The sequence below is a fragment of the Myxocyprinus asiaticus genome, chromosome 41 (assembly GCF_019703515.2).
Source record: "Myxocyprinus asiaticus isolate MX2 ecotype Aquarium Trade chromosome 41, UBuf_Myxa_2, whole genome shotgun sequence".
Taxonomy (NCBI): Eukaryota; Metazoa; Chordata; class Actinopteri; order Cypriniformes; family Catostomidae; genus Myxocyprinus; species Myxocyprinus asiaticus.
In genome coordinates this window covers 6,055,874-6,075,191 of record NC_059384.1, presented here as the reverse complement: position 1 = coordinate 6,075,191, position 19,318 = coordinate 6,055,874, and the positions used below count along the sequence as shown (strand labels likewise).

Sequence of the window (19,318 nt, the reverse complement as noted above, 5' to 3'; positions counted from 1 at the left end):
ACAGAAGAATTTGCTCCAAGCTCAGGAACATCAAAGCCGACTGTATGACGGGGCACTCGACTACGGTAATTCGCACCAGGAGCTAAAGTGTTTGTATTGCTGCCCACCTCAAGCTCTAAATTACTCACCAAGTGACAAGGGCCCTTTGAGGTCACACAGCGAGTCAGAGATCTCGATTATGAGGTTAGGCGAACTGACAGGGGCGGTGCATGTCAATTTTACCACCTCAACCTCCTAAAATCATGAAGGGAGGAGGTCCCTGTGGCCTTGGCGACGGTGGTCCCGCAGAGGGCGGAGCTCGGTCCGGAAGTGACTCTCAAACCTAATTCATTCACCCCGGTCCCGTGTGGAGATCACCTCTCACCGTCGCAGCTCACAGACGTGGCCAAGTTGCAAGTGGAATTCACAGACGTGTTCTCACCTCTCCCCGGTCGCACAAACATCATAGAACACCATATCGAGACCACCCCGTGGGTGGTGGTTTGTAGCCACCCCTATCACATTCCTGAACACAAGAAAAGTGTTGTTCAGGAAAAATTGGTGGCAATACTCGAGATGGGCATATTAGAAGAGTCGCACAGCGATTTGGTCAGCCCAGTGGTTCTGGTACCTAAGAGCGACGGGACAGTCCGGTTCAAGTGAACGCGGTTCCCAAATTTGATGCGTACCCAATGCCTCGGATTGACGAGTTCCTTGATCAGTTGAGCGTGGCTCAATTTTATTCAACACTGGACTTAACAAAGGGTTATTGGCAGATCCCTTTAACTCCAATCTCCAGAGGAAAAAAACTGCTTTTTCCACACCGTTCGGCTTACACCAATTTGTGACCCTTGCGTTCAGTTTGTTTGGGGCCCCCACCACTTGTTATAGTGATGGCGGAGGGAGACCTGAAAAGGCCGACGGATGCATCAGTATGCAAAGAGAGACTGTTCCTGCATGTGTGACAGAGTTACGAGTCATTTGTATGTATACTTGGCCACTAAGAGCCTAAGAGCCCTTTTTGTTTACGTTTTTGTGAGTGACGCTGAAGAGTAATAAAATACTCACATTGACAGTTCGCTGCCTCCTGACTCCTCCATTGCTCAGATTCCAAACTTGTTACACTGTACTAATAGCATAATGATTCTGACAGTCACCATTCTAAGTGGATGGCTAGGTTTGGTATAAAAGACTCAAATACTGCCTACAGTGCAGTATACACTAAATAGGCTACTGCCTACTATTTAAAAAAAGAAGCATGTAAAACAGTTCAAATTATGCTTCAATAAGCATTTAACATGGTTGTGTGCAACATTACTGTCACATGACCTCATTCCATGCCTTTTTAATTCATCTCATTTTCACTCCAATTTTATGTAAAAAGAATGCAACTTCTGGCAGTCTGATCAAATAATGAGTCAAGATGATGATTATTTAAAAAAAAAATGGCTGCTTACAGTATATTACTTCCAGTTCATTCATCACACTGGAAATGAATGGTTATGCAAACATTTTATTATTATTATAATTTTTTTTTATAACACTGGTGCACTGGTCAAGCATTCACAATTACACTAGAAATGTGGAGAAAAAGTAAACAGAACACGTTAAGAAAGCAAACAGGGTAAATTTTGATTTCATGCTGATTTTAAACTGGTCTTCATATTGGACTCATTCGCAAAACTCCTGGTTTTAGACCAATTCAGTCTCAAACACAGAGGATTTGCATCGCACAAGGACAATTACTTCGACATTAACTAATGCCAAAACACCCAAACACAAAATTTCCCATGTCATCAGCTCTTGATTGCCATAATATGATTTATAACTTTCAATGAAACATCCAGTATAAGGGCACAGATTTGCATGCTAATAAAAACTAATAAATACATTCCATCTGCTGTGAGATTTAAACCAATCCAAATCAGATACCGTCATGGGACCAGATATTTTCCACACATTGACTATGGTCAATGAATTGGAAATCAACAGCATATTCTGCTGCTGTCATATAGGCTAGACTTTCTGCCAGTGATACATCACTAATATATTTACCATGGCAACAGCAAGTAAGGCTTTACTCAGGTGTAACAGGCTTTATGAGAACATCTTTATAGACTGGATGAGTCAGCATCAACCAAAGGTGATTGACACTGGTCGATACTGACATTTACGATTAAAAAAAGGCTAACTACTGTTTGTCTGAAAGGGCAAGGTTATTTCAGTCTGGAAAAAAGAAAAAGAAAAAAGTGAAGCCTGGTATTGTCAATGGGGATGCAAGCTAGAACATTTTAGAAAAATGCATCAAGAACAGTTAAAGAGTTTAGTTTACTAGCAAAACAAATAAAATTTACTCTTAAAGGTGTAGTTCACACAAAAATGTACATTATGCTGTTATTTACTCACCCTCATGTTGTTCCAAACCCATTTGTCTTTCACTTTCTTGTATTGAAAAAAGAGCTGCATGAACATTCTTTAAAATCTTTTCTCGTGTTTCATAAAGAAAGAAAGTCATACGGGTTTCGGACCAAATGATGACCAAATTTTCATTTTTAGGTGAATTTAGTTGAAATCTTCTGTGTGCTGTTCCAAAGCCAGGGTTGCTCCTTAACCCTATCCTAAGCAAAGAGGATTAGTCGGATAATACTATTAAGACAGATTATTCACACCCTAAACACTACAAGATTCCTACCAACACTAATTATGTGCGATAGACATTTTGCACCGTACACAGAGGTGTTGGCGATCAGTGAATTACATTCAGACAATGCTTGTGAGCTACAATGGATTTGATATTTGGCTACCTTGGACTCTTCAGCAAATTGTACACTCCAGCCTAGTTACTGAGATGTGCCACTTCTGCCCACCTACACGCCCCATTGAAAGGGTTCCTTCTCATCCAGAAATTTCTCGATCTCTCAGTGCTGGAATGCACTCCTAGTTGCATCAGAACACCTCACCAGTTCATTGATTTACCAGTTACATTTATGAAACCACAAGATTCAATACATCACTCAAAATCATCTCCTCTTACATGAAACTAGAAATAATAACCTAATACTAATAATCGGTTTGTCCGATATTTTTTACAGATATCCACACTGTTCTACTTACTCGATTAGTCGTTCCTTAATACTGAGTCTACTAATAAATGCCAGGATTTTATTTATTATTATTAGAATTTTAAAAGTGAATATATTGTTTTTATTGATGTAGTCTACAGATAATTTTGTTATCATTGCGTCAAAAAGCAGAAATACCACAATATTAAAAATTGGTTCTAAGTATCGGTTATCAGACATTCAAATAATCGGTACTGGTCATGAAAAATCATTGTCAGTTGATTTATATGAAAGCATTATTATAAAGACACTGTTCTACTTCATTCATCTTTGATGCCTTAATATCGGGTCTACTGATAAATGGCATAATTTTATTTATTACAATTAGAATTTTCAAATTGCATAATATTATGTTTTTATTGTAGCTGAAAGATTATATAGTTTTCATTGTGTCAAAAAGCAGAAATATTATAATATTAAAAACTGGTTCTATTTATTGGTATTCAGACATTAAAATAATCAGTACTGGTCATATAAAAGGTTATCGGTCAATCTAAATATGAAAGCATCATTATAAAAAAGTAAATTAATTATCTCCACAAACTGACAATTTTGAGGTTTTAAGATACTATAATGAGAAATTCTAGGAAATTATCAGCCAAGAAGATTAAATGTGAATCTCTTATAAAAGTATTCACCTGCTTTGGACTTTCTCACATTTACTTTAAGCGTTTAAGCAGGGAACCGTTATGCATTTAACCGAGATATTTCATTATAGGCATTGTGTTATGTTCCATAAAACTCTGAAACAGACCACATTAGCTTGACGTGTGTGTGCTGCAAAAGCTATTGAAACTTCAGGATTTCAAATCTTCGAAAAATCATTGAGAACAGAACAGAATAAGAATTAGGCACTTTAATATCCTGCGGGTCGAACTGTGTCTTTCATATGACTATAGCAGCAAAGAGCTCGATTTGCATATAAATAACCTGTGACTAAAGCTCATCTAATCTGAACTTTTGCCCTGACCGTAAATGTGGAAGTCAAGAGGTCAAGCCTGTCATGGAAATTAATAAACTGTGAGTCGGAGCCAGTGTCTCTGACATAATGATGTTTATAAAACCTAAAAACTTGCTTCATTCAAGATGAGTGACTGATGCTGACAAACAGAAGATCCCAATGCAGCTATCATTTCCAGAAGAGCTGCAGATAATGGAACATTTGTATTCGAATTAGAGTCCACTTTGAGAACAATCACCTCTGCCTGGCATGCCAATATTCATACAAAGTGCCACAAATCTTTCATAAATGATTTGATGCATATTTACTTCAACAGCTACTTCACATAGAGAAGTTATTCTGGAATCTCATGTATTATGTAAGATCTCAGCTCTCCATTCCCAAACAATCCAACTAAGTTGTCTAAACATCAGCTGTAATTTATGGATAAAACTTGACTATCTCAAAGCAAAACATGAAACATGATTTTGGCAACATATAGCTTACCATATCTGTTACATAGAACCATCAATCACTATTTTAATAAATCTACTCATTTTTATTAAAAAAACAAAAAACAAATAATAACTATTTAAGAATAAGCAATTTGATTGCATTTTTGTTTTTTGTTTTTTTTATCAGTAGTTGTCTTGGTGGTCCCTAAATCTCAGAAGCCCCTTAATTAGAATGATCATACACTACAAAGGAAGACCAGTTCTCTAATTAGACTAGTTTGTTTTGCTTGTCACAGATATGTTGCCTATTTTGCTTGCACCATCTGCATACATATTTCTATGCATTGACAGACAATACAATGTTACATTGTATCAATTAAATGCAACGGCTGCCTCTGATCTAGCCTTGTGCTTACCTTCAATAGAGATCACATGCTCACGGATCTGGTTCTGCAGGGCCAGGTCATCGATGCGCTCGATCAGGTCGTATATTGCATAAATGTTCGGGTGGACGGACTCAAACCGATGGATCTCGGCTCTGATGGCTGCTGAGTTGGACAAAACGAACTGGGATCCCGGCTGGCCAGACTGCGTTGCAGGGCCCGATACGGTTCCCGAGCCAAACTGACCCGCCCCGGAGCTCCCGGACGATCCGGATCCGAACTGAGCCGGAATTGACTGAGGGACGGGCACCGGCGCGGGTCCCGTGCCCGGGGTTGGCATGGCGGGCTGAGACTGCTGGGAGATACCGGACACTGACACCGAGACCGGGACGCTCGATTGGTAATTCATCGTTGAGAAACTGCTCTCAGGAATAAAATATACAGCCGTTATTCGCTTTTTGGAATTATTCGGAGAGCGCGCGAAGAGGAATCCGCACTGCACACTCTAATCTGATGAGGAATGATAACAACTATTGTGACGCATCAATCAGCCTTTATGACGCATCAATGGGTCTCCGACAATCCGCGCGGCTTGCTCATTATATCAAAACTTCAGTGTGGATCATTGTGTGGAATTGTTCCCAGCGACGAGCTCTGTAGCGCGTGTCCTGTCCTTCTTTTTGTAACAATGAATGTCTTTCAACTGGACACACCTTTGTTTTTTGGGGCGCTCTGCGCTGTCTTCTGGACCGAATCGCTCTCTGTTTTGCTTCCCAGCCTGAAGCGCACACAATGAGGCCGGTTATCGCAATGCGCCCGAGTCCATTGACTGACTGAACGCGACGGTTCTACTCTAAAGTCATAAACACGTTTGAATTCCCTTTTGGTCCAAGAAGTCCCTCCCCGACCCCCACCTCCATACACCAGCAGTGGGAAATCAGAATCGTTTTAGCGAATCGGTTCATTCAAATGGTTCATTCCAATGAACAAGTTCAAAGAGTCGATTCACCCATTCTTTTGAGGTATCGCTCAAAAGTGTTCCCAGAAATGCTCGCGCGCCACTCACGTCCTATTTTTATGATAAAATTGGCCTTTATAGGCCTATTTATTTTTTAAATTGCGTCATGTTCCAACAGTATATCAGCACAATTAAGAATAGGCAATTGTTTCCAATAATTTAAACGCTATTAATCGTGTTAATTACTAATAATATTAATATTAAATAATAACGATATAGACCTTATTCAGAGTAGCGTCATATTACATTTCTGGCGCGAAAACGAGGCTGTGAGTGTGAGGGATGCTTAGCCTGCCCTGCAGTCTCTTCAGTGACGTGTAGGCTACCTACCTACTGTAAAGGTTCTAGATCAAATCTAATTTTACCACTGTAGATTTTTGTGTACTGATTTTTAAAAAAAATATATATTTCAATGCTTCATCAGATGAACTATCAGCAGCTATTTAAATAGTACTATTGAAGATATTTTAAATCAATCCCTCACAGCCTCTTTTTAATTCCAGTCATAATTATGTAACTACTTCGAATACGGTTTATTGTTAACAATATTGTTCCAATCTCACAGTTTTGCTTCTAATAATCGCTTACAAATCGTTCAATTGTATCATTCAAAAGAGTCGGTTCAAAAGAACGATTCGTAAGCGAATCGGACATCACGACCATCCACTGCAACGTCACATACGTAGCTGCGTTTGAAATGGGGGAGTGGGGGAGGTGAAATTCGATTGGATGTTTTGGTGGTGGTAATCAAGCGATTGATGCTCCACTATTATGTAACCAGATGTTTTGCTTGACAGTGTAATGCTTATAATTGCTCACTCCTTCACAAACACATGACAAATAGCCTATATTCAGTGACTAGGCTACCGCTCTTATCAAGGGTTACATCCAACATTAGGAATCTAAAAATAATTATAATTTGGAGTAACTAAAATACACATCACATCTCAAGCTTGACATCCCATATTGTTGGCTTTACTTCAAACATAGCTTTAAAGATGTGATACTCTGTCTGCTCGAAAAGCAATTTTGGGGCTTTCTTCAGGGGTTTGGGAAGATGAAATCAGATGAAAATGCCATAATACTTTAATATATATCATGAACAATTACTGTATGCATTTACCATGGTTTTTACAGGGTACTTCAGGATACTTCAAACCTGGTACTACCATAGTACATGGCCAAAAACACAGTTTTACCATGGTGTAAAAAAACAAAACAAGGTATTACTGTAAATCTCCACTTTCACTTTCACATTCTTCTTCTTATGTTTTTGCCCAATGACATTCTTTGTGCATATTGCGACCTACTGGGCAGGGAGGAAAATTTATTGTGAAAAGGACTTAAATATTGATCTGTTTCTCACCCACATCTATCATATTGCTTCTGAAGAAATTGGTTTACCCACTGGAGGCTTATGGATTACTGTTATGCTGCCTTTATATGCTTTTTGGACCTTCAAAGTTCTCGCCACCCTTCACTTGAATTGTACAGACTTATAGAGCTGAGATATTCATATAAAAATCTTAATTTGTGTTCAGCAAAAGAATGGCATGAGGGTGAGTAAATGATGAGTGATTTTTCATTTTTGCTATTCTTCCTGAACATTCTTCATTAATTGTGCAGCTGAAATTCTCACAAGGTTATACGTATATGACATATGATGTTCTTGTAAAATGTGTCAAAACATTTACCTCGAAATGTATATATATAGTTATAAAACACAGCAATACAGTATAGGAACAAATTACTGGGGTTCACAAAGTGGAGATTTATATAGTGGCCTAAATGTTTTTTGCTTAGTATGCTAAATTAAACATGCAAAATCTGTACACTGTGCAATTGTGACATTTATTCACGTATTATCAAACTATCTATGCTATAAAGTTCCTCAAAATTCTTTTATTTAATAGCATTATAACACTTGTAAGAATTCTGATTGAACCCTTTATTCAGAAAAGGCTGTTTTTCTTTTTGGTCTTATCATTTACAAACATTCCCAAACAACTGGATGTCTTTGGGTATGTGTGTGTGTTGACAAAAATGTCATAATTTTATAAGATCTGATGTGGGCTGTATTCACATAACATCTTATCATGTATCTTTACTTTAGTCTTGTGAGGGGAAAAACACTGGCAGCATTTAATGATTCCTTCTCCAGCCTAATGCAAACATATATCATGAAACCTTATTAATTAAGGTAAAAGAGAATCAGTGTGGCTGAATCTAAGAGAAAGGGAAAAAAAAAAAAAAAAACCTGCTTTTTGCTTTCAGCATTTCAACAGCCAAGAAAAGTGCTGATAATGCAATGCACTGGTCATGCAATACTTTTGAGATTCAAACAATGAGAAATGTTATATTTCAGCTTTATTTAAACTCAAATCAAGATTGTTCTGAGAGAATACTCCTGATATGTATCCCTTTTCTAAATCATGGGCTTCATAAACTCTATAATGAAGATATTGAAATCCCTTCTGACTGTCATTAAGGGGTCACCCAGAAAAGAAGTTATATCCAGTAGCCTTTTTTAAAAGTTATTGGGTTACATGAGAGGGAAAGATTATAGTAATTTTGTATTCCAAAGATTCTGTACTATAATTATCAGTTCAGAAATGTATTTGGGATTAATCTCTCTAGATATAACCAAGGAAGGGGGCATGATATTTTAGGACCAGAGACAGCTTGAGAGACATAAGACTGGTTTAACAGAGAGTGATTTTAAAGTTGTGTGTCTCCATCTGTTGGTCAAATATAGAACTGGAAGATATGTTCTGCTTATTTATTCCTCTTTTTATTATTATTATTATTATTATTATTATTTTTATCATACATAGGCCCACTAGTTGTGCTTCCCTTGCCTTTATCTTATTATGTTAGTAGAAGGGAAGAGCATAACAATATGTGTTGACATTACTTATGGAAATAGCTTGATTCCATCTTCTGTTTCTCTAGATCTAGCCTATGTCTATGTGTACAGTATCTGGGTTGTACCCTGTTATTTATCTGTATAAACAAGTCTAGCATCTTAATTCAGCAGAATTGCTTTTGAAATCAACTCAGCTCTGCGCATCAGTTTTATTACAGTTCACTTGATCTGTTTTGCGGTGAGATATTAACCCCTTAATAGCATTTAGATTGCCAGGATAATGCAGTTGAGGAGTTCTCTGCCAACATTCTCTCACCAAACTTTCTGTATAGGAACATAAATGTACTGATGGCTGACTTGTATCATGCATATTTTATGTTTAATACAGTAGTTCTTATGTGTGTGACACTCACTTGATCTCTTTTCCATTTTTTTATTGCAGCAGATGGCAGCAGATGGCATCACTGACACTTGGCTTTAGGTAGAGTTTTTTTTTTCTTTTTTTTTTTGTTTTTTTTAGCATAGGAGGGAATTGACTATCGGCAGGGCTTTCCTGATCAACCTGCATGCAGCGTCTGTCAGCCTGTCCTGAAAACAGCCCTTCCCAACATCTCTCTCTCTCTCTCTCTCTCTCTCTCTCTCTTCTCTCTCTTTGTTTCTCCCGTTTTATGAGCCAAGTAACTATATGCAAATGATTAACATTTTTTATTTTATTTTTTATTTGTGCATATTTTAGAACTACTGTATTTCAGAGGTTTTTAACACCGTTATATATACATATCACATTCTGCATACAAATGTAACTTATTGCCCATGCAGAGAAATTAGATTCCCCATCTCTATTTTTATAAAATCCAAACTTAAAGGGATAGGTTATCAAAAAATTACAATTCAGTCATTATTTACTCACCCCCATATTGTCATAAACCCATATGATTTTCTTTCTTTTTCTTAAAACAAAGGGAGAAATGTTGATAAAATGTTGTGCTCAGTGAAAGTCATATGGGTTTATAGCAACACAGGGATATAAGTAAACAATTGCTGAATTTTAATTAGCGGGCTCGGGTTGGTCCTCGGAGAAGAAGCGGTACGTGCCCTAGTCGGATGAAAGCCAATCAATGATCTGGTCATTACGGCCCATTTTGTATCAGCCCACGTTCAAACAACTGTCATCCAGGTTTACATCCCAACTGAAGAAGCGGGCGAAGCCGAAAAGGATTAATTCTATGACGTGCTGCAAGCCGTGATGGACAAGGCACCGAAACATTGACCTCAAGCTCGTCATCGGGGAATGCCCAGTTCTGCCATGAACGCCAAGGCTTTGATGAGATCATCAGCCCTTTCGCATCTTCGGAACGACTATCGGATAATGGGGAACGGTTGGTCTCCTTCTGCGAGTACAACAACCTCTGCACCGGGAATATCTTCTTCCAGCATAAGTTCATCCATAAGAAGACATGGCGCTCAGCGGACGGACGCACACTCAACGAGATCGACCATGTGTGCATTAGCCGGCAGTGGAGGATGGCCCTGCAGGATGCCAGAGTATTCCGAGCGGCCAATGTGAGGTCGGCCCACTACCCGGTCTGGATAAACCTTAAGCTCAAGCTGCGCTGCCATGGAAGAAGACCCGGGACCGTCCGACCGTTCGCCGTCAATAAGCTTAAAAACCGGAACATTGCAGCTGCCTTTATCCTTCATCTTCGAAACTGGCCCTGGCTGATACAGCGGAGGTCGAGTCACAATGGCATGGCTTCAAGGAGACGGTGGCAGCCTGCGCGCAGGCAGTGATCGGTCGGCAGTGGGGGAATCAAAAGGAAGAATGGATACAAGATAGGTCATGGACCTTGATTGACCAGAGAAGGAAGGTGAAGATGGTGACATCACGGCACATGAAGTTCGAATGGCCATCAAAATACAAAAGTCAAGCAAGGCCGCTATCTTGGACGAAATCTAGATGGAGCTCCTTAAACATGGTAGCCCAACCATGCTGATCAAACTAACGAATCTGTTCAATGTGTGTTGGTGAGCGCAAACAGTCCCCGAAGACAGGCGTCATTGTCAAGTTGCCGTAGAAGGGGAAAGCTACAGAATGCACGAACTGGCGAGGCATCACCCTGCTCTCGGTACCAGGTAAAGTCTTCTGTGCAATCCTTCTACGTCAAATACAAGTAGCTGCCAACCAGCACCTACGAGAAGAACAGGCAGGCTTTCGGCGAGGGCAGTCATGCTGCGATCAAATTTTTGCATTGAGAAACATCATTGAGCAATGCGTGGAGTACAAGTGGTCCCTGTAAATCAATTTCATCGACTTAAAAAGGCCTTTGACAGGATCCATCGAGAATCCTTGTGGAACATCCTGCATCTGTATGGCGTCCCAAGGAAGTTCATCACAGCCTTCCAGTCCCTGTATCACCATTCCAGCTGCTGCGTTAAGACAGACACGGGCCACACTGAGTTCTTCACCATCGAGTTAGGCAGGGGTGCATCTTGTCACCCTTCTTATTCCTGATGGCCCTTGACTTAGTCATGAGGAAGGCCCTGATGGGGCCAAGCACGGGCATAAATTGGGACGGACAGAGCTGCCTTACTGACCTTGACTTTGCGGATGACATCGCCCTGCTTGCAGATGATGGGCACCATCTGCAGGAGCAAACATCAAGCCTGCACCAAGAGGCGGCCAAAGTCGGACTGCAGATTAGCACTGAGAAGTCCAAGGTCATGCATGTTGGTGTTCGAGCCGGCGTGCCAAAGATCTGGGTCGATGGGCATGATCTCGAAGAGGTTGAAAAGTTCACATACCTCGGCAGTGTCAATGGACGGGATGGAGGCGCAGAGATAGACGTCAAATACTGGATTGGCAAGGCCTCTGCAGTCTTCCAACAAATGGGCAATATATGGTCGTCTGAGTCCCTCTCGCTTAACATCAAGCTTCGCCTATATGCATCCATCATCCTCCCGATGGCAACCTACGCCGCCAAAACGTGGAAAAAATCAGCCAGTACTACCCAGGAGGTGAACGTCTTTCACCAGCGTTGCCTGAGAGGGATACTGTATATTCGATACCTTGACCACATTACCAATGAGGAGGTCCTATGACAAAGCAAGCTGCCAAGCCCCAGTACGATCATTGCACGCCATCACCTACGACTAGCCGGACATTTTATCCCTATGGATGACAGCCGTATCCCCAAGAAGGCATTTCTATGGGTTCCACCTGGAGGCCAGCATGGTAGAGGCCAACCACGACTGACCTGGCGCCGGACTTTCATCAACGACCTTAAAGCCCTAAATGTCTCCTGGGACGAAGTTGATGACCTCGCCACTGATCGCAACCACTGGAGAACTCTCGTCGCCCAATACATTCCTTAGCATGGGTGGAAGAGAAAAAAAGAAAGAAGAAATGTATTATTATTATTATTATTATTATTATTATTATGTGCACACAAATTAAATTAATTGCTTTTCTTATTTTAGTCATCTTTATCATTTCTATCTGTATATTTGTAGATTTTCATACTCAACAGTGTTTTGTGGGAGCACTAAATAGGAATTTCACTTTATAGTGGAACCTGTTTCTCTGTGCACCTGACAATAATGTACTTGACTTGAGTTTCAGGACCTAAGACCTTCAATGCATTTGCTACCTATATTTTAAGTGCTCTGCATACCAATCCACTTGTAGTAAACATACAGTATGCTATAACGTCTTCAATAAAGTAGCACTTTGTTCATTGTAATCTTGTGGTTAACCTTAAACAGGTTGTTACATGTGCTACAGTGCAGTATCACGCTTATTGCCACATTCAGCATTTTGTACTGACACAGTTGCTGCATTCATTTCCATCATCAGACCTACAGGCGTTTGCACAACTAAAAAGGAGTACGCATATCAGGAAACACATCCCAGTAAATATTTGACTCTGATTATGATTGCTCCATCTGCTACATATTCTTGGTGTGCTGAATACAAAGTAATGGTTTGTGGGTCCTCATCACTCTCAAAATGGCCTTCATCCTGTTGTTGTTCAGGAAACCCCCTGAAGTACAAAGCAGACAAATTCTCCATGAATATACAGTTTTTCTCAATTGCTTTGGCTCATTTTTTGAAACAGTCTTAACATTCTCTAAACTGTAAGTGCAATTGTCAAAACTGATTTATGGGACATCACAACTCTATTGCTTATCTGCAAAATGTAGTAACTCACCCAAAACATTTAATTCATGCTTCAAAACCTAGTTATTGTGTCAGTAAATTGGCCAGTGCCACCAAAATGAAAAGTTTTTTTGTCACTGTGTGAGCCTTACTAGTCAAAATGCTTAAATCTTTTTTCACCAAGGCAGTCAACCCTGGAAATGTTTGTTATATACAAATGTCATTTTTGTTCTACTTGTTTTTTGACACTGACTGCTTACTGTACTATACAAGAATGTCAGTTTTGTCTTGCTGAATGCTATTGTGTATCACACTGAGCTTTTTAGATACAGATTTCAACAGTAGGTCAAAGTTAACTCGGAAAAGTCAACACTGTGGTACACAGAAAAAGGATATGCACATTTGTATGTATACAATAAATTCATTTTTGTAGCAATGTGTTACAAGTAAACAGAAAATTCACATTTGCATGTCCATTTTTACATATTTCTTACATGTAAAGTCATATATAGTGAACAGAAAATTGCCATAAAATGACATCCATGCAAAAAACAAAAAAACAAAAAAAAAAACCTGCAACAATGAAAAAGTATATAGTAAGTAACACTACAAGTTTCCATCTTCTTGGTGGACATCCTGTCGCTCTTGTTGGTCTGGCCAGATTTTGATAATTGAATGCATCATTTTGCATGTGATAGCTCCCACGATGAAAGCATGTTTAGAAGTTGTGAAGAGTATGACAGTTTCACTGAAAATCAACTCATCAGTTTGATCAGCAAGCCATGTGCATTTAGTTATTGTGCAAATTGTAGACAATTGTACTTACTCTTTTGCACACATGTGCCAAAACACATGGAATTTGCTTAAATGAATAAGAAATTCAAATCTGGTATGAACAAGAAACTAATTGTTCAGAGATTTGAACTTATTGTTTTGAAAAAAAAGAATTCTCATTCGAGAATTGAGCCAAAGCGATTGAGCAAAACTGTAATATAATATAATATGATCCCATAGGTATCAGCTTTTCACTGAGCAAAAGACCTAAAGGCCCAGTGATTATTAAATATTTCTGTAGAATATTCATCCTCTTGTATTTCAGTCAATTTAAATTAGTCCATCTAAAATTAAAAGTGATTTTTTTATAGATAGATAGATAGATAGATAGACAGGTAGACAGACAGACAGACAGACAGATAGACAGATAGATAGGTAGACAGACAGACAGATAGACAGACAGACAGACAGATAGATAGATAGATAGATAGATAGATAGGTAGACAGACAGACAGACAGACAGACAGACAGTCAGACAGATAGATAGATAGATAGATAGATAGATAGATAGGTAGACAGACAGACAGACAGATAGATAGATAGATAGATCATAGTCCTTTCTCTAAAATGTAGGGCTATATTTTAAGACACTACAATTTGCAATTAAATCTTAAATCATTACTGTACAACTGTGTTTCAGCAGAGTAATATCTGTCAATTCTTAAGCCTGCCTAAATATCTTTATATAAATAATAATATAAAATGTAGCCCTACATATCCCACAGCATTTATAATTTTAGCATATTGCTGCCAAAACAGCATAGTTACTATAGTTATAGTAGAGAAAGACATTCCCCTTGAAGGAGTTTTGTGTCTTTTAGTCCATGTTTGTTAGCTTTGGGATCATCTATATGCTATATATCTATATATTTAACATTATTTTAAGCAGATATATGCATTTACTGTAAACATTTTCAGTCTTTCTCTGCCAGGAAAAAGGGCCAAAAATGTTAATAAGACACCAAATTTTGGTCAAATAAAGTGTTCTCTAGAGCAGGGGTTTTCAAGCTTTCTGAGGCTAAGGACCCCCAAATATGATGATTCCTTTGCGAGGTACCCCTATGTAAAATATCATGGCAGCTAAAAAATGTCCATAATTTTAATGGTAAAAGAATGTAAAAATGCTACAGTAAAAAAAAGGTTAATTGGTTAACTGATATTACCTTAGAATGTACAGAAAAAAATGATAATATATTTAACAAGACAACACGTAATTTTATGGTAAAATAGTTTTTTTAGATGTTAAAAGTACGATTTTACCGTATAATTAACAGTAAAACTGTATGCTATGTTTAACAAGAGAGTACATGTACTTTTTACAATAAACCATTGTTAAAATTATGGTGAAAAACAAAAATCGGCCATTCCATGATGTCCCTGCGTGTTCATTACATTTTATGGGAATAGTTATGTTTCTTCTTATTTTTCATATCAGTTATGTACATTGTGTTCTGTGTCATATTTCATGTAGTTTAGTTCATATTTGTTGCATAATTGTAGTGTCACATGTGTTACCCTGACGGTGTTCTGTGTTTGTGTGAGTAACACTGTGTACTTTTTAGATGTGAATTAATTATTGCTCCTGGAAGGGCCACTCTTCATGAACTTTAAGTCATCATATGGCCTTTTGTAGTTATTACGGTGACTGACGATACATTTTAAAGTGAAAAGCAGACTTTTTATAGTTTTAGAAGGTTATATCAAGTTTATACCGTTTATTTATATAAACGGTAGTGAACCGTAAAATACGGTGAAACATGGTTAGTGCGTTTTTTATGGTACATTTCAGGCAACCACAGCTGCTGGTATTTTACAATAAATTTAACAGATTTTTACATTATATATGTGTACACTACATGTATAAGGACCCATTTATACTGTGTGAGAAAAATAGTAAGTGTGAGATGATAAAGACAGCAGGTTGTTTTCAAAATTGTATTTAATTTTGGTATTCTACAGTCAAATGAAATTATTAAAATACATGGAACATTTTTACTTTGTATTTAGTTGACTGAGTTCTCTTGTATAGATCTGAAGAGAAAAACTTTTAACTCAGCATCTTTCAACTCAACTAAATTAGCTTTCATTTTCAACTAAACTTTAAGCATATTGGCTAAAAAAGGGATGAGCCCTTCAATATGTTCTGCCCCATTTTCCTGTATCAGTAGGAAATACATCAACATAGGAGATAAATATGCACTCGTCAAGGGATTTTATGGGGTCTTAAAGAACAATAAGCACTGACTGACAAACTGCATATTTAGACATGAGTTTAGTATGTACAGGATGATAATGCATCAATATGTTACTAGGGGAAATAAATGGTAATTTACTAATTTAGTAAATAGTTTTGGCCAAAAATTTAAAATCATGTAAAGAGGCATCTTTCTCTACTGTTTTACCTAGAGGAAGAAGCCCCCTGGGGTAAACTTGTTCAATTGATTTTTACAGAACGTAGGTTACAATGTACATCTATTATTATTATTATTATTATTATTATTACTAATACTATACTACTAATAATTCTAATGATAAAAAGTGTATTTAATGTAAATTTCTATTTTTATTCATGCATGTAAAAGGGATAGTTTGCCCAAAACGAACATTTTTGCCATGGTTTCCTCACCATCATGTTGTCCCAAACGTGTATGATTTTTTTTCTTCCATGTAATACAAAAGGAGACATTTTGATCCCACAAATATTGATGTTCCAATCAGGACGGATTATGACTAGCAAGGGCCCCAGGGCCAATTTTCTTTTAGGGCCCCCCAGTCCAATTATCTTTTAAAGTTGAGATCTACGCAATCTATTTTCATTGATTTAAGTCTCTTTTAATACCTGTTCTGTTATGTACAGTCAGATTAATTCAAGCACAGCAGGGATGTGGTAAAGAAACCACTCAACCAAAACATATTCGCTGAACAGTCACTATTCTTAAAGAGACAGTACCATTTTAACGTTTGTTACACATCATGTAAACTCAATGTAAATACTACAAATTATGCATACAAAATGCATATATTTAAAGGGGCCACAATATATTATGAAACATTTAATTTCAAACACTTTAAATATTGATGAATTTAACAAATACAGTAGGCTCCTACAGTAAGGGTTTGGTGAAATTCGGCAAAGAGTTCAGGCAGTTCTGGCTTGCGCTGCAATATCTTTTCAACTCATCTGAATGATGGGGTGCATTCTATTCAGAAGTGATGATCATCCCTATATCCTCCAAAGACTTTACCCTCCATTATGAGAGCTCTGAAGTGCTGAAAAGTGCGGGGCTCAAAAATGGTGGTCATTTGGTCATTTTATTTGGGAAATTCTGTTTGGAACAACCCTACAGCTTGGCTACCATTATCATTCTTCCATTGAAAAGCCCTGCAAAGGCATAATTTAAGCCTTTTCAAATTGTCCAGAAATCCCCTAGACTACATTATATTGATAGAATGTTTAAATGAGCAATGAGTCTGTTTTGGAATGTTCGTGATTTCAAACTTCAGCTCTCAAAACGTACACACAAGCCCTTTAATCTGCTTTAAGATGTTCTCTTATTTTTTCTTTCTTTCTTTATTGCTTTCTTTCTTTCTTACTGTAAAACCTGTAAAAAATGTCTAACTTCAAGCATTTATAACTCAATACAGTATCTAGTTTAATTAGTACTTTTGAACCACACAAAGTAAAATATCAATATTTTATTTTTCCCCAACCACCTAAGACAAGTTTTGTTTTTGTAATGAAAGGCAAACATGCAGTTATAGCAATGAAAAGTATAATAAATGTTTTTGTTTGACAGCCCTTTAATACAAAGAATAAAGCTTAACCATAAAGCCTAACATATGAAATAATAGTCAGAAAATAATATTTTTTTAAACCTTTTTTTCTATAAAAGAATGAAATTTTTAGCCCATGTTGCTTGAATTCAATAAATACTAATAAAATATCAGTAACTTGAAATATCAGTAACAATGTATCGTTATTGTTAATTTTAATTTATCCAGATCAACAAAGATTTCGCATAAAAAAGATGAGTGCATCAAAACATGAAGGTAGCCATTTTGGAAATTATGTTACAAGGTCTTTTGCTTCCAGAAGAGCATGGAAACTTTCACCAGGAGACAGAAGACATCTCGTACACATCGTAATGATGTAGAGGCTTTAGAAAGTCATGTATCAAATATGATACATGTGGCGTTATAATGTTAAAGAGTAGCTCAAACAATTTAATTAGAAACAGGAAGGCAAAAGGGTCCTATAAGAGGGCTGGGGGCCCTCATAGTCACAGGGACTTGTATAAGCTCTGGTGCCCACATATTTAAGCATATTTAAACACTTATTTTCAAGACTGATGGGATGCGAGACCTTGCAGCCCAGCGCCATTGGCCCGGTCTGTAATTCACCTGTGGTTCCAATGCATGAGAATCATGGAAGTTACCATGGTAAATAATTGTAAGGGAAAACCTCATAGGATTTCTGAATCCTTTATTTTGCCATTATTTTACAAGTAAATATGTAGATAAATACATTATAAATTATTAGATTCACAGTCTTAACCCTTGTGCGTCAATTTAAAAAGGTAACTCAGAGGTCCTTAGAGGACAAAACTGTCTGCATTAAAAAACTGCCATAATAATATTATATATTAATATTATTTTCCACTTTCAATTAGTTAATTTTTTAACCAACATCAGTCCTGATCATAACTACCAAATATTTATTCATTTTTCAGAATTGTAACCCTTTAAATGCCAGTTAGTTTATATAATGCCACTGTTGTTTTTATAAAAAAAAAAAAAAAACTATTTTCCATATACTAGATGCTAAGGGGAATTTTTTTTTTTTTTTTATTTTTTTTGGGATTATCACAGTCTGGGATATATCAATGACTAGCAACAACATTGATTTTGATGCATTATTATTTTTTGTGCAGTGTCAGATTTTTTTTTTAAAAAACCTCACATTCAGGACCTTAGAGAACAATTTTTTTTTTTTTAAACCTACATCAGTCCTGATCATAACTACCAAATATTCATTCATATTAAGGATTTTAATCCTTTAAATGCCAGTTTGATTATATAATGCCACTGTTGTTTTTTTACACACACAAAAATTTCTCAATACACACATATAAAACACACTCTGACATCCATATCAACACACCCACACAATTTTAGCTGCATCATTTATTCAACTGGCCTGCAGTGCTCTATAATACAGCAAACAGAAAATAGGAAAAAAGTATGTATTTGCTCCATAGGCTAAACATGAGAAAAATAGCGCCATCTGGTGGAAAATATAAAAAAAATTAACATTTTGAAGCCAGGGCTCCTGAATGAAAGCATAATATCATAGAATTCATGATTTTATGCTTTAATGGCACAGGGATCAAATATTGCATTTTTAATGGGTTTCAATGGGGACATTTTTGTCCTGAAGGTGCTGAGTGTAACTATTTTGAACACACAGTGTATTAAAGTTGTATTATAGGAAATTAGGTTAAAATGTCACTTTTTTCAGTATCAGAAAAAACAAAAATGAAAAAGACAAAAATTTCCCGAAGGTCG

General features: G+C 37.3%; 1 protein-coding gene and 1 pseudogene across 1 annotated transcript in view; one reads left to right on the top strand and one right to left on the bottom strand.

The window, feature by feature from the left end:
• Positions 1 to 5,757, bottom strand: part of LOC127432158 (arf-GAP with GTPase, ANK repeat and PH domain-containing protein 3-like) — a 234,131-nt gene extending 228,374 nt beyond the window's left edge. The window contains exon 1 of the mRNA XM_051683011.1: positions 4,913 to 5,757. Within this exon, the coding sequence (XP_051538971.1) occupies positions 4,913 to 5,288 (376 nt within the window). The 5' untranslated portion in view covers positions 5,289 to 5,757. The remainder of the gene's footprint in view (positions 1 to 4,912) is intronic.
• A 1,264-nt stretch (positions 5,758 to 7,021) lies between these two features.
• LOC127431687 (craniofacial development protein 2-like) lies at positions 7,022 to 11,275 on the top strand (annotated as a pseudogene).
• Positions 11,276 to 19,318: the final 8,043 nt, after the last annotated feature.